The sequence below is a fragment of the Pogoniulus pusillus genome, chromosome 36 (assembly GCF_015220805.1).
Source record: "Pogoniulus pusillus isolate bPogPus1 chromosome 36, bPogPus1.pri, whole genome shotgun sequence".
Lineage (NCBI taxonomy): Eukaryota > Metazoa > Chordata > Aves > Piciformes > Lybiidae > Pogoniulus > Pogoniulus pusillus.
Genome location: NC_087299.1, coordinates 4168143 through 4180660, shown reverse-complemented (window position 1 = coordinate 4180660; position 12518 = coordinate 4168143). Strand labels below are relative to the sequence as shown.

The 12518-nt window shown below is 44.1% G+C and overlaps 1 protein-coding gene across 5 annotated transcripts in view; it reads left to right on the top strand.

Moving 5' to 3' along the window:
- The window catches only part of PER3 (period circadian regulator 3), a 28301-nt gene that overhangs the window by 8928 nt on the left and 6855 nt on the right, over nt 1–12518 (top strand). The window contains exons 9-21 of one of the 5 annotated variants that reach the window (XM_064172039.1): nt 625–731; nt 984–1140; nt 2320–2425; nt 2856–2981; nt 3697–3823; nt 5389–5533; nt 6083–6210; nt 6426–6629; nt 7250–7501; nt 8016–8752; nt 9832–10009; nt 10555–10735; nt 11869–12019. In XM_064172039.1, coding sequence (XP_064028109.1) covers nt 625–731; nt 984–1140; nt 2320–2425; nt 2856–2981; nt 3697–3823; nt 5389–5533; nt 6083–6210; nt 6426–6629; nt 7250–7501; nt 8016–8752; nt 9832–10009; nt 10555–10735; nt 11869–12019 — 2599 coding nt within the window. Of the gene's footprint in view, nt 1–624; nt 732–983; nt 1141–2319; nt 2426–2855; nt 2982–3696; nt 3824–5388; nt 5534–6082; nt 6211–6425; nt 6630–7249; nt 7502–8015; nt 9388–9831; nt 10010–10554; nt 10736–11868; nt 12020–12518 lie in introns of those variants that run through there. The other 4 variants (XM_064172042.1, XM_064172040.1, XR_010308567.1 and 1 more) reach the window with 4 other exon arrangements.

The following is a 12518-nucleotide window of genomic DNA, read 5'->3' as shown; positions in this document are numbered from 1 at the left end:
AAGTAAAATAGTTGAACTGTGCAGTTTGCAGTAGTTATGTAAACAAAGTGGCTTTGTATTAGTCCACTCATGGAAAAACATCTACAGCTGCAGGGACACAAGATCCTTTGGTGACTTTGAAGCATGAATTAAATAGAATTGCAGGCAGTTCTGATCCAGGGCAGCAGGCACCTGTGGTAACACTGAGCAGAAAACCCACATAATGCAAAGCCCTGGGGATCCCACCCTGGAGGTACAGCTCTACTGAGCTGGGTCAAAGGAATTTGGCCAGACTAAAGCTGTCACCTGCAAAGCCACAGCAGTGTTTTTACAACGCTTCACAGCATCCATGTCACATTTCTTGGCAGCATTTTGCCTGTGACCTGTTTGTTTTCTTTTCTTTGCATAGAGACAAACACAAAACTGCCAGCAACCACTGAAAATCATAGACCTCCAAGCACAGAACTCTTTGTCATTGGTGTTTACATCTGTGCATTGCACTGGAGAATTATTAGATGGGCTAGAAAATGTACTGCAGCCTTAGTTCACGTCATTGTAGATTGCATGGGGGCACTTCACTGAGAAGTGGAGGATGTAAACACTCAGAGCTATTCTGTAATCAGTGGTGATGTGTTTGGGTTTCAGAGCAGTGCCTTTGTTGGGTTACTTACCTCAAGATCTAATTGGAACATCCATCCTGCTGTATCTGCACCCAGAAGATCGTCCTTTGATGGTTGCCATTCACCGGAAAAGTGAGTACAGCTGCTTTGAGAGGAATTTCTCCTGGCTTCAGCATTCTTAGCATATTGCTTGACATGTGACTGATTTGCAGTCTTAAGTACAAACTAATTAAAGCAATCAATTTGAGATCAAAGCAAATGCATGCCCAAGGTTTTAAAGGACCCCACTCGTTCATGCTTGTGTTTGCACTGCTGTGTCATACTGCAAACAAAATCTTGTGTCTTGATTATTTTTGTTTGGTTTGTTGTTTGTTTTTCTTTTAGTCCTGAAATTTGCTGGCCAACCTCCTTTTGAACATTTGCCTATTAGATTTTGTACTCAAAATGGGGATTATGTCATACTGGATACCAGCTGGTCCAGTTTTGTGAATCCTTGGAGCAGGAAAGTTGTGTTCATCATTGGCCGACACAAAGTCCGGACGTAAGTCAGTTGTAGCATTGATCTTTGCACTGAATGCTCTGCAAAACTAAACAATCTTGGGACTGAGCTGCAGATCTTGTTCCTGCTTAGTGTCTGTCTTGCATTCCATTCCTGCAGAACACCATTAGTCTTGTTTATTAAGTATGAAAATAAGTAAATTACTTCAAAAGGCAGAGCTAACTTTAGCATATTTTTGCACATAGTTGATGTTCAGATACTGTGATAATGAATGTGTCTGACTCAAAATACTACTTTGGATGAGTTGAGAAAGAGCTAAAAAAATAATGTAAAAAGTGGATCACTTGAATAAATAGTTGGTTGACATTCACTCATTGGTTCACCCAAAAAACCCATTAAGTGACCCATTTGTGTGCCCAGGTGGCCAAGAGATCCAATGGTATCCTGGCCTGGCTCAGGAACAGTGTGACCAGCAGGACAAGGGAGGTTATTCTTCCCCTGAACTCAACACTGGTCAGGCCACACCTTGAGTGCTGTGTCCAGTTCTGGGCTTCTCAGTTCAAGAGAGATGTTAAGGTACTGGAACATTTCCAGAGAAGGGCAACAAAGCTGGTGAGAGGCCTTGGAGCACAGCCCTGTGAGGAGAGGCTGAGGGAGCTGGGGGTGTGCAGCCTGCAGAAGAGGAGGCTCAGGGCAGAGCTCATTGCTCTCTACAACTACCTGCAGGGAGGCTGTAGCCAGGTGGGGTTGGGCTCTGCTGCCAGGCAGCCAGCAACAGAAGAAGAGGACACAGCCTCAAGTTGTGCCAGGGGAGGTCTAGGCTGGATGTTAGGAGGAAGTTGTTGGCAGAGAGAGTGATTGGCATTGGATTGGGCTGCCCAGGGAGGTGGTGAAGTCGACATGCCTGAAGGTGTTGAAGCCAAGCCTGGCTGGGGCACTTAGTGCCATGGTCTGGTTGATTGGCTAGGGCTGGGTGCTAGATTGGTCTGGATGATCTGAGAGGCCTCTTCCATCCTGGTTGATTCTATGATTTGGCCTTGTTTTCCTCTGGAATATTCACTTAATGCAGAGTCTAAATACTTACCAAGGCAACCTCTTTTCAAAGTGCAATTAGTACTGAATGTGCAAGATAGCTTTTCACATGTTTTTCCTTAGTTTCCAAGAGATATCTTTTCTTTACCAAATCAAAATTAATAGTGAAATGTTGTTGGCTCTCTCCAGAAGCCCTCTGAACGAAGATGTCTTTGCCCCAAGAACTAAAGAAATGAGCCGTGTCGAGAAAGAGATAAGAGAGCTGCAAGGACAGATTTATAAGCTGCTTCTGCAGGTAAAGAAGATGTCAGAATTTCAAAACCCTGGCTGGCCTTCTGAATGAGAGGGTAAAGAAACATGGGTCAGTTTAGCAGACTGCTTTGGTGGTGATCTTTCAAAAGTTCTGGAAGGAAATTTCTGAATGGAGACAGGCTTGAGTGACAGCATCCAACATATGGCTCTGGGTCACCACTTGGTTAGAAGAAATACTCCATTTGACATATTTGCTGGGTCTTTATGTTGAAAAATGAATCTGCATCCTGAACAGCTTCAAGCACAGTGGAGAGCTTTTCTTGAGCAAGTGGCAGAACCCAAAGCAATCCTGGCTTTTGACTTTGTGCTCTTTGTATGCTGGAAGTTTGTGTTGCAAAGTGTGTTGCACCTTTTTTGTTCTCTAAAAGGATGATTTTTATTGCTTTTACTGCTATTTTTTCCCCTTCATTCAGCCAGTTCACAGCAATGTTTCCAGTGGTTATGGAAGCCTTGGAAGCAATGGCTCTTACGAACATTATATCAGCATAGCATCTTCAAGTGACTCCAATGGGAACTGTGCAGAGGAAATACAGGAACCAGTAAGTCTATGAATGTGTCACTGCCTGCAGAGTTGTACAAATACATTTTTTCAAAATTAAAAGTTTAACTCTGTGAAAATGCACTTCCTCATCATACATTTTACTGAAATGGGAGGACACAGCTAAGTTCAAGCTACATATACTTAAATTCATCAGTTAGAAACTGCTGGTTTTTGCTCTCACTAAAATTGAGCCAGTAAGAACTATGGTACTGAAGTAAATTAAGACTTGCTTAAGATCAGCCTTCTGAAGAAAAATAGTGGACTTGGAGAGGAAAAAAGTGGGAAAAACCATGCAGTCAGAAAGAGAATTAATTGTGAAGGGAGTTTCTGTTTGCTTGGGATTTTCTGTGCTGGTCTGCAAAGGGCACTAGAGGTCCAGTGTAGACTGCTTTAGAAGAGAGGGAAAACCATGCTGCCCTACATTACCTAATTCTCTTGTGAGACTTGTGGTTAAGTCATCAGCTTATTCCCACTCTCAAGGCTTGCATCAGTGCTAGAACACTCAAATGCTGAGACTGTTTGAGCTTTATCACAGTTAACTAAATGAAATTAACAATGATAATTCATTACATTCACAAAGACAGTTACCAGCCTTAGTCTGACTGCCTGCTCTCTCACTTGGGAGAGTACAAGAACCCAAGTCTACATTAACGGTCTCCTGTGGCCTCTTTCTGCTAATTCTCTTCTGCCTTTGCATTCTCACATATCTCAAGATGACATTGCAACAAGTCTGTGCAGATGTCAACCGAATAAAGAACCTGGGGCAGCAGCTGTATATTGCATCGAGGAGCAAGCCACAGAATGGAAATGAGCAGGCTGTAAGTTCAGAAGTGCCAGGAGGTAAGTTAATGTTAGGATCCTTTAAGGTAATGCGAGCCGGGTAGGGCTGTGGCTGTGAGTTTGACTGGTGTGTGTTGTGCTGCAGAACTTAAGATAGCATTTTATCACAGCTGAAACCTTGGTGGTGGTTTGGCTTTGTTGTTGTTTTTTATTAAAAATAAAATAAAAAACCACCTAAAATTAACTCCCAAAAAGACCCCAAACAAAAACCAACCACCCAACAGCAGATGCAGTAACTTTTGAACTGCTCCCTGAGATACAGAGGAACATACCTGTGATAACCTCTTTTAACATGTTCTAGTGAAAATTCAGACTTGGGTGTAGCAGGTCTGAGAATATTACGGAAGCTTCCCTTAGTTACCTTATGTGCAGATCAAGGGAGGTTCTCCTCCCTCTCTACTCTGCCCTGGTGAGACCTCATCTTGAATACTGTGTTCAGTTTTGGGCTCTCCAGTTTAAGAGGGACAGGGATCTGTTGGAGAGGGGCCAGTGGAGGGCTATGAGGCTGATGAGGGGACTGGAGGGCATGGCTTATGAGGAGAGGCTGAGAGACCTGGGCCTTTTTATACTGTAGAAGAGAAGACTCGGAGGGGATTTGATAAATGTGTGTAAGTGTCTGAGGGCTGGCTGAGAGTGGGGACAGGACAGGCTCTGCTCACTGCTCCCTGGGATAGGACAAGGAGCAATGGGTGTAAGTTGCAGCAAAAGAGGTTCTGCCTTAACACAACGGGGAACTTTACTGTAAGGGTCACAGAGCACTGGCACAGGCTCCCCAGAGAGGTTGTGGAGCCTCCTTTCTTAGAGCCTTTCAAGGCCTGTCTGGATGTGTTCCTCTGTGATCTGTGTTAGATAGTATTGTCCTGCTCTGGCAAGGGGGGGCTGGACTGGATGATCTCCTTGGGTTCCTTCCAACCTCTAACGTCCTGTGAGCCTGTGACTCTCAGAAACAATTCATAGGCTGGAAAACATTGTCCCTCTTCCCAGCGAAGCAGTGGTCTAGCTTCATGTTGTGCTGATGCCTATCATTTGCAGTTAGTATCTAGCAGAGGTGTATAGAGAAAACTGGATCCCTGCCAGATACCCTAGGGATCTGTATTTAAACATTTTGCTCTAGAATGTCTCTTTGAAAGTTATAATTAAAACCCTGATTAACTCTAGGCTTGTCGATGAGAGGACTGCACTGTGAATGTCAGAGCAGTGTATCTATGCTCCAAAGAAGCTGCCAGGGTTGCATTCTGTGTTGTATAAATTGAGGGAAGGGTAATGGCCAATTGCAGCTTTGTTTACAGTTTCAATACAGTGTTTTTTCCCTGTTTTCATTGTTTACTTAGTTGTTCTGAGTGAATGTTTAAGGTGTTATGTAGGGTTTATTTTATAGTCATTCTGCTTCTCTCTCCTCTCTCTTGAAACATGTGAATTGATATGAAAATGCAGAGTAAATCAGTGTTGAGACCTGTGCTGTCACAGACCTTATATCTCTGTATAATAAGATGTATGTGTTTGTCTTTGGGGGGGTTAGTGTCTAGATGCCTTTGAGAGGAGTCTGAGGATCTCTTCTTTCCTAGGGAAGAGGCACACCACTTCCTGTTTCCTTCAGGCACTGAGAAGTGATAGCACAGAAGAGCCAGGCCACACATTTTATGACAATTCAAAGAAGACTCCACACGTCCCTTCCTATCAGCAGATCAATTGTGTTGATAGTATCATCAGGTAACCAACTGTGAAGCAATTTTAGTGATGCAAGTTTTAAGGTTAACAGGTGGAAGGTAAATATCCACACTGTTTGCATTGGTCTAAACTGGCTGGGGTTTGGGATTGTTTGTAGAGTTTTCTGTCTCTCTGAGTAATCCATCTCAATGCTCAGTGTGAATCACAGAGTCACAAAGAATTTGGAGGCTAAGGTTCTGTTTGCAGCTGTTGATATTTGACTGCTGCTAATTTCACCACGAGGGCAGCAGGAGTCGAGTGTGTATTCTGTGTAGCTGTTCTCAACACATGCTTTGGGAATATCCATAGAAAACAGAAACCTGATAAAAACTATCAAATGTCAGTGTTTTTTAAGCCATTGGATAACTTTTTTCTCTCTGCTCTCATATCTGCTTTCCAAGGAGTATTTGTGTCCAGAGCTTCCTACAGCCAATTTAAAATACTAGTTAACAACCACTGGATCTCCAGTTTGCATTGTTCAGATGTTTGTCACTCCAAATGGAGAGAAGGCACAAAGTATGTAGAGCTTCCTGTGATGTGCTTTTATTTCAGGTATCTAGAGAGCTGCAGCATTCCAGCACTGAAAAGGAAATGTAAGTCTTCTGCAAATGCATCATCGTCATCTTCAGAAGATGACAAGCAAGTCCAGCAAAGTCAGCAGGCGCTTGAGATGTTGGAAGGTAACACGAAGTATATTAACAGCTATAACAGAGCAGCAACAATTGGTTTGGCTTTTATGTGCCACTGTTGCATGTTCCAAGGCTCATGTCTACTTTTTAACTTGTCATGCTAACAGCACAACCATTTTGGTTGTCTGGTCAGTATTTGCTTACCTTGTCTAGATCTCAAAATCAAGAATGAAATACCATGTAGAAACTTTGTCATTTACCAATAGATACTGAAATGCTTTCAGCAGTTGATTCCAAAACTCCAATATCTGCTGGTGGGGAAGAGATGCTGAAAGAGCAGACAGCTTCAGGCATGGTGGGAGCTCCTCTGGCAGACCTGACCCTGTCCAACAAGGCTCCGAGTGTGGTGTCTGTCACCAGCCAGTGCAGTTACAGCAGCACTATAGTCCATGTCCCACACCCTGAATCAGGTACTGTTCACACTTGCAGCATGCAGACTTCACTCACAAGTGTTTCCAGGCTGAAGTACATCCTGAGTTTTGTCTCTTTGAGGTAGTGCTCATGAGTGCCAGCTCTTACATAGAAGTAAGGGCATTCTGGGGACACTGTGAAGAAAACTTGAGCCTGGAAACGTTGACAGTACTTTAATAAAGGCTACTTTTAACAGAGTGCACTACTTCCTTTCCTCTTCAGCTTCACCTCTTATAACTCAAACACAACAATGTGCATTTGGCCATTGAGAATAACACCAAAAAAGACTAATGGGCCAGTGTCCCCTCATTTTGATGCAGAAAGGAAGCATAAAAATGAGTTTTTAACTGCTGTTGTACCAAGAAAATACGAAGGAAGTGCTTCTGTAACTGCGAAGTGAATGTTTTCAGTTTTCCAGACCACACAAAGCAATTCGTTCAGCTGATGTGAGTGCAGCTGCATTTGAGTAACATAGGTGGTTTTTGCTCTTTCCTCTGACCTGTATCTGCTCAGTGGCTTAGATAAGATTGTTTTTGGTGTAACCCCCTGGATGTTGTGGAGGTTGACACCAGACGGCCAGAGCAAAGAGTGAGTGATTTCTTTTCTTCCTTTTCCAAAGAAGTGACTACAATGGAGGACACTACTGTTGGAAGTGAACAAATTGAGCTGCCTGTAGTGAATGCTCAGAATCTTGCTGTGGTACCTGAGGACCTAAAGCCAGTTGGGCTAACCAAAGAGACTCTGTCAGCCCACACTCAAAAGGAGGAGCAGAACTACGTTGACAGGTTCCGCCAGAGGATCTTGCTCTCTCCGTTTAGGACTTACCTTCAACAGGGGAGCAGAAGTAACAACGGACATTCCTGTGGCCAAGGTAGGCGGCAGCTTTGAGAATCAGAGTTACTAGGTGACTTAGAAAGACCAACCTAGCAGTGGAGTCTGGTTCTCCTTTGTATGATTGATTAAGTGTCTTACTGTGGCTGAAAACAAGTACTTCCTTTCAACTGCCAGGACTTAACAGCAGCGTTGCCCGCACAGAAGATCTGCTGCATCTTGGATGTTGCTCTTTTAGGCTTTTCACAAAGCAGATCATTATTGCAATAAATTCTGCAAATCTCAAGTATCTCGTTCCCTCCCCTCAAGGGAATGTAAAAGATGGGATTGGCATAAGCCAGAATGATCACTAAGAAAATTGATGATGTGAGGGAAAATATTGTAGGTGTGCCAGCAAATCGGTTGGTGTGGTGTATGGAAGAATTAGCCAGAGGAAAGTCAGCTCTCTGAATGAACCACATGATCACCAGCATGGTTTTCTTTCTTTCTGTTTTGTTTTTTTTTCCTCTAGGCCTGTCATTTCAGTGAATTTGTCTATTTTTCTTCCTTCTCAGGAGATTCCCCTTCAAAGCAGATGAGCCCAGCTAGCTGTAAAAAAGGCAAACATGGAAAATTCAAGCGCCAGAAACCTCAGAGAAAGTCCTCAGATAGCCACTCTTCTAGTAAACATAGAAATAGTCTTCCATGTGAGAAGAGGACAATTCAGAAACAGTCATTCTGTCTCTCAAAAGTGTCCTATCTGAGTTCCTCCAATATGAATGTCCTTCCTCCTATGGGAATTCCTGTTTGCTCGGAGCCATTATCTAATTTTCCAGCTTCTTCTCTAGGAGAGGAGTTTGCCCCTCAGTCCTTAAAACCTGAGTCCATGTCATCATTGCAAGTATGCTGTGAAGCACAGTCATGCCCAGCATTTTATCCCCCAAGCACAGGGACATTCATGGCTGTGCTTTTCCAGAGTTTCCCCACGTCTACTCCAATGCCTCACTATGTCTTTCTTCCTAGCCCTCAGTGTGTTTACCCTCCCTCTTCATATCCATGCACTACACTACCTCCAGCCCCCCATCCTGTTGCTCCATCACCAGTAGCACCACATTCTGTAGATCAGCCCTTTCCAGCCTCTTCTGCCACATCCATGGAGGACCAGCAAGAGGGCCAGCATCATCAGGCCCTGCTGCTGAATAGCTCACGGAGCAGCTCCCCACTGCAGCTGAATTTGCTTCAAGAAGAGCTGCCAAAACCTATGGAGCTTTCCATTAGTACTGGTGTGAAAGCACATGCAGAAACCAAATGTGTAAGTAATAGGAATTTGTAATGCAGAGTTGAAGCTCTGATTTCCATGGTGTTCAGTCACCAAAACCTGTGATGGTGATCTGTGTTTCAGGGTCACCAGATTTTGTCAGCTGCTTTTTCCAGTGGCTGTGCTATGTAGGCTGCAGGGCACAAATAGCACAGGAGGTGGAGGAAGCTGTTCATACTCGCACCCGTGGCAGTGCAGTGCTGGCACTTAGCCATGACACAAACGTGGGATCTTCTGGTCTAGGCTGCCACAAGCCACTTCTGCTCAGCATTTTGGCAGCAGCCTTTTCAATTGTCAGCTGGAATTTTGGGTTTGGGGCTTTCATGCATGTGGAACTTGGTTGGTGCTGCGCAACTGGCATCGTTTCTTGCCCAGTCCCACAGTCTCTGTGGAGAACCAAACAAAGGGAAGATACTCTTCTAATTACTCCCTCTGTCTCCCAGGGATGCAGCTAATGAACGAAGAACAGGGATCCATGTGGGTCGGTTTCCATACATGGGCATAGAAAAGGCCTCTCCAACTTCCGCGGTAAACTCAGAGGCAGGAATCTGAGCTCTGCAGGCAAGGAAAAATTGTTGGCTCCTGAATCCAGATTGGGCTGGAAAGGCTGGATCAGCTGAAACTGCAGGGTAGGGTCCTGAAAGGGGAGTTGGTGTACCTGTAGCTGCCGAGGCAGTGAGCTGCACAGACTGCATCAGGGGACGACTCTCTCGTTTTCCCTGTAGTGCACCATTGCTTGACGCACGTGGCTGCTTCGTGCCCTCTAACAGGATGTGAAGGGAACTGGCTCCTGCTCTGTTGTCAGCAGAAAATACTAACTTAATGCAGCAGTACAATGTCTTGACCCAGTGGGGAAGGTTCTACAGCAGAAAGTAGTAGAGTCCAGATGCTTGTTGTTTGCACCCATGAGGAGCGTTACTCCGAGTTCTAGACTGGCATTCGTTTTCAGAGCTAGGAACTTGCTAGTGAAGTGCTATGAGAACTTAGTATGTGACAAATGCAGTAAGTGCATGAGCTTTCTGTGTCAAACTTGAATGTAACTTCCATGGATGTGTTTTGATTTTTGTCTCCAGGACAACAATCCAGAAGATAGTGGTAACAGTGCTAGCCATTGTCCTTCTAGTGAATTTGCTGACCGCTTGCTGTGCGAGGACTCCCAGTCGGGTACAGGTTCAGCAGCATCAGGCAGTGGATCAGCTCTTTCTGCTTCTTTAGGCTCTGGCTCCAATGAGACTTCTGGTTGTGGCACAGGTAGGGAAGTTTGAGATGCAGATACTTGGTGTTAGGTGGCTTGCTGGTAATTGACAACAAGACTGCCGTGGGAATGGAAACCTCAGTAAGAGGCTCTGTAGTCTGTATTTCTCACCAGCTTTCAGTGTTTGAAGCCAAGTTTGTTTCAGTCACTGTAGCTGGAAATGGGAATCTAAGAAGCCCACCCTGTATTGTTTAAGTCACTTTGATTTTGCTCACTATCACTCTTCTCTGCCTCAGATGCTGGCTTACATCTTGTTTGAGTAAGGTGCATCTATCTGGAGGAGGGCCTCTTGAATCAGAAGCTGAGTCATAATTGTGAGAAGAGCAAATAGAGCTTTGGACATCTTGAGTAACTTAGTAGAATGCACCTTCTTTGAATTCTCAGTAGGTAGTAACCACTTGCTAGAGGAGTTGTCTGGGAGTACTTGTGTTCATGGGACAGAACTAGCTTGCAGGAGTGCCAGAGAGTTCTCTCAGGATTCGTGCTGAGTTACTGGGATTTCTCAGGCATCTGCATTCTTTTTTTCCATGGTAATTCTCAGCATGTAGTGGAAAAAGCAGCAAGTATTTTGCCAGTAATGATTCTTCTGAAGCTTCCAAAGAGGAGAAGAATCAAGAAGCACAAGAAAAAAGGACAGCTCATAAATCCAAACATGAGTCAACCTGGATGATGATGGATCACACACCTGAGCAAGTTCTAATGACTTACCAAATGCCAAACAGGTTGGAAAATTCAGTGGTGTTGTTTGGAATTGTGTCTAGAGATGTAGAATTAAAAATGGGACTCTGAAAGACAGTGCACATACCAATGAAATTCTGAGAAGGTGTTTTAAGTTACTGTTTAGACATTTTAAACCCTGGTTCTTTGTCTCCCAAAAGTTAAACTATGGTAATATGTAAGCTTTTTGCTGAGGTATTCAGGGGATTAGATTTTGTCCTGTGTTTTGCATGCATAAAGGGTAAAACTACTTAGGGTTATGTGATGGTTTGGGTGTTACCTGCCCCCCCCCCACACTTAAGAAAATCACCCAGACTAGACTCAGCAGAGCTGGGAATTAGAATGGAGCTTTATATTTACAGCTTAGCACAATATGCAAGCAGATATTTACAATCTATACAGCTAGAGACAGGACTATACAAGTTAAAAAGTAACACAGAAACACAACAGCCCTCTCAGAAACCAGAGTCTCCAGGAGGGGCTCTCAACCACCCTTCCACCTGCTTTCCACCCCTCTACCTCATCCCAGATTTTGCCTTATGTTCAAGGTGAGTTTGGAGAATCAGCCAGGGGGGTTAGGAAGAAGATGGATTAGTTACACAGACAACAGGTTAGGGAGACAAGTGCAGGCAGCCAGAGGCAGAGAGCAACTCTGTTATCTGTGTTTGTGTTCTTGGTTTTATACATCTCAGCAAGCCTATGAGTGAAGCAGACCTCACCACTGTTTCCTTTTCACAGCCTATCACCTAATTCCTCTCACTAAAAAATCCCAGATGGGCTCAAACTAGCACAGGTTATTTGCAAGTTGCTTGCAATCAGTTTATGTATCATTTGTAATGAGATTGTACATTTGGGGGGAAAAAAAGGACAAAAAAACACAGCAAAAAGACCAACTCCACACCAAATATATAAATATATAAAATATATATAACTCCTCACACCTGACAGTTAAAGCAGTGTTGAAAGGAGCCTTACAAAGCAAATAAGGTATCAGAAAGTAGAGTTAATCTTCAGTGGCTGCTGATGTTTAGGGTTTTGCCATAGGTACAGGTGAAGAGCCTCTCCCAATGCAATTACAGTCAGAAGATGCCTTGCTTCATCTGGTACAGCTTTGTTCACTGATGCCTGTTACTTGCAGAGTTAAAGAGGAAGTTTTAAAGGAGGATCTGGAGAAGCTGACAGTCATGAGAAGGCAGCAGCCCTGGTTCACAGATGGACAAAAGAAGGAGCTTGCAGAGGTGCACACATGGATCCGGACCCAGACTGTCCCGCTGCAAATCAGCACCCAAGTAAGGAGCTGTGAAAGATCAGCAGTTTATTCCTGCCTTGACTAGCCACAGGCAGTGCCTTCTACAGCACTGGGCTCACCTATGAGTACCTGTAAATAGAAGAAGGGGCATGCTAGCCAGATGAGAAGTGCCAAAGTATGAGTCTTCTAATCTGTTTTTCCTAGATAAAAAAAACTCCACATAGGAAGCACCTGTAGCAAAATGCCTTCAGGCACACTGTGAGGTGAAAGGGAATAGTAGGAGTCCATACCTGGGGCTGTTCTTAGTGTTAAGTTTTCACTACTTAGAGTCAACAGAATAGCATGTAACACTGGGACAGGAGTAAAGATGAGACAGAACAGGTGTGTTCAGCAAGCTACAGAATGATCATAATCACAGAGGAGATTCAGCCATACATACAGTGCTCAGCCATCTGTTCATAGAGCCATGGAATTGACCAGGTTGGAAGGGACCTCTGAGATCATCCAGTCCAACTTAGCATGCAGCGCCTGTACAAGAA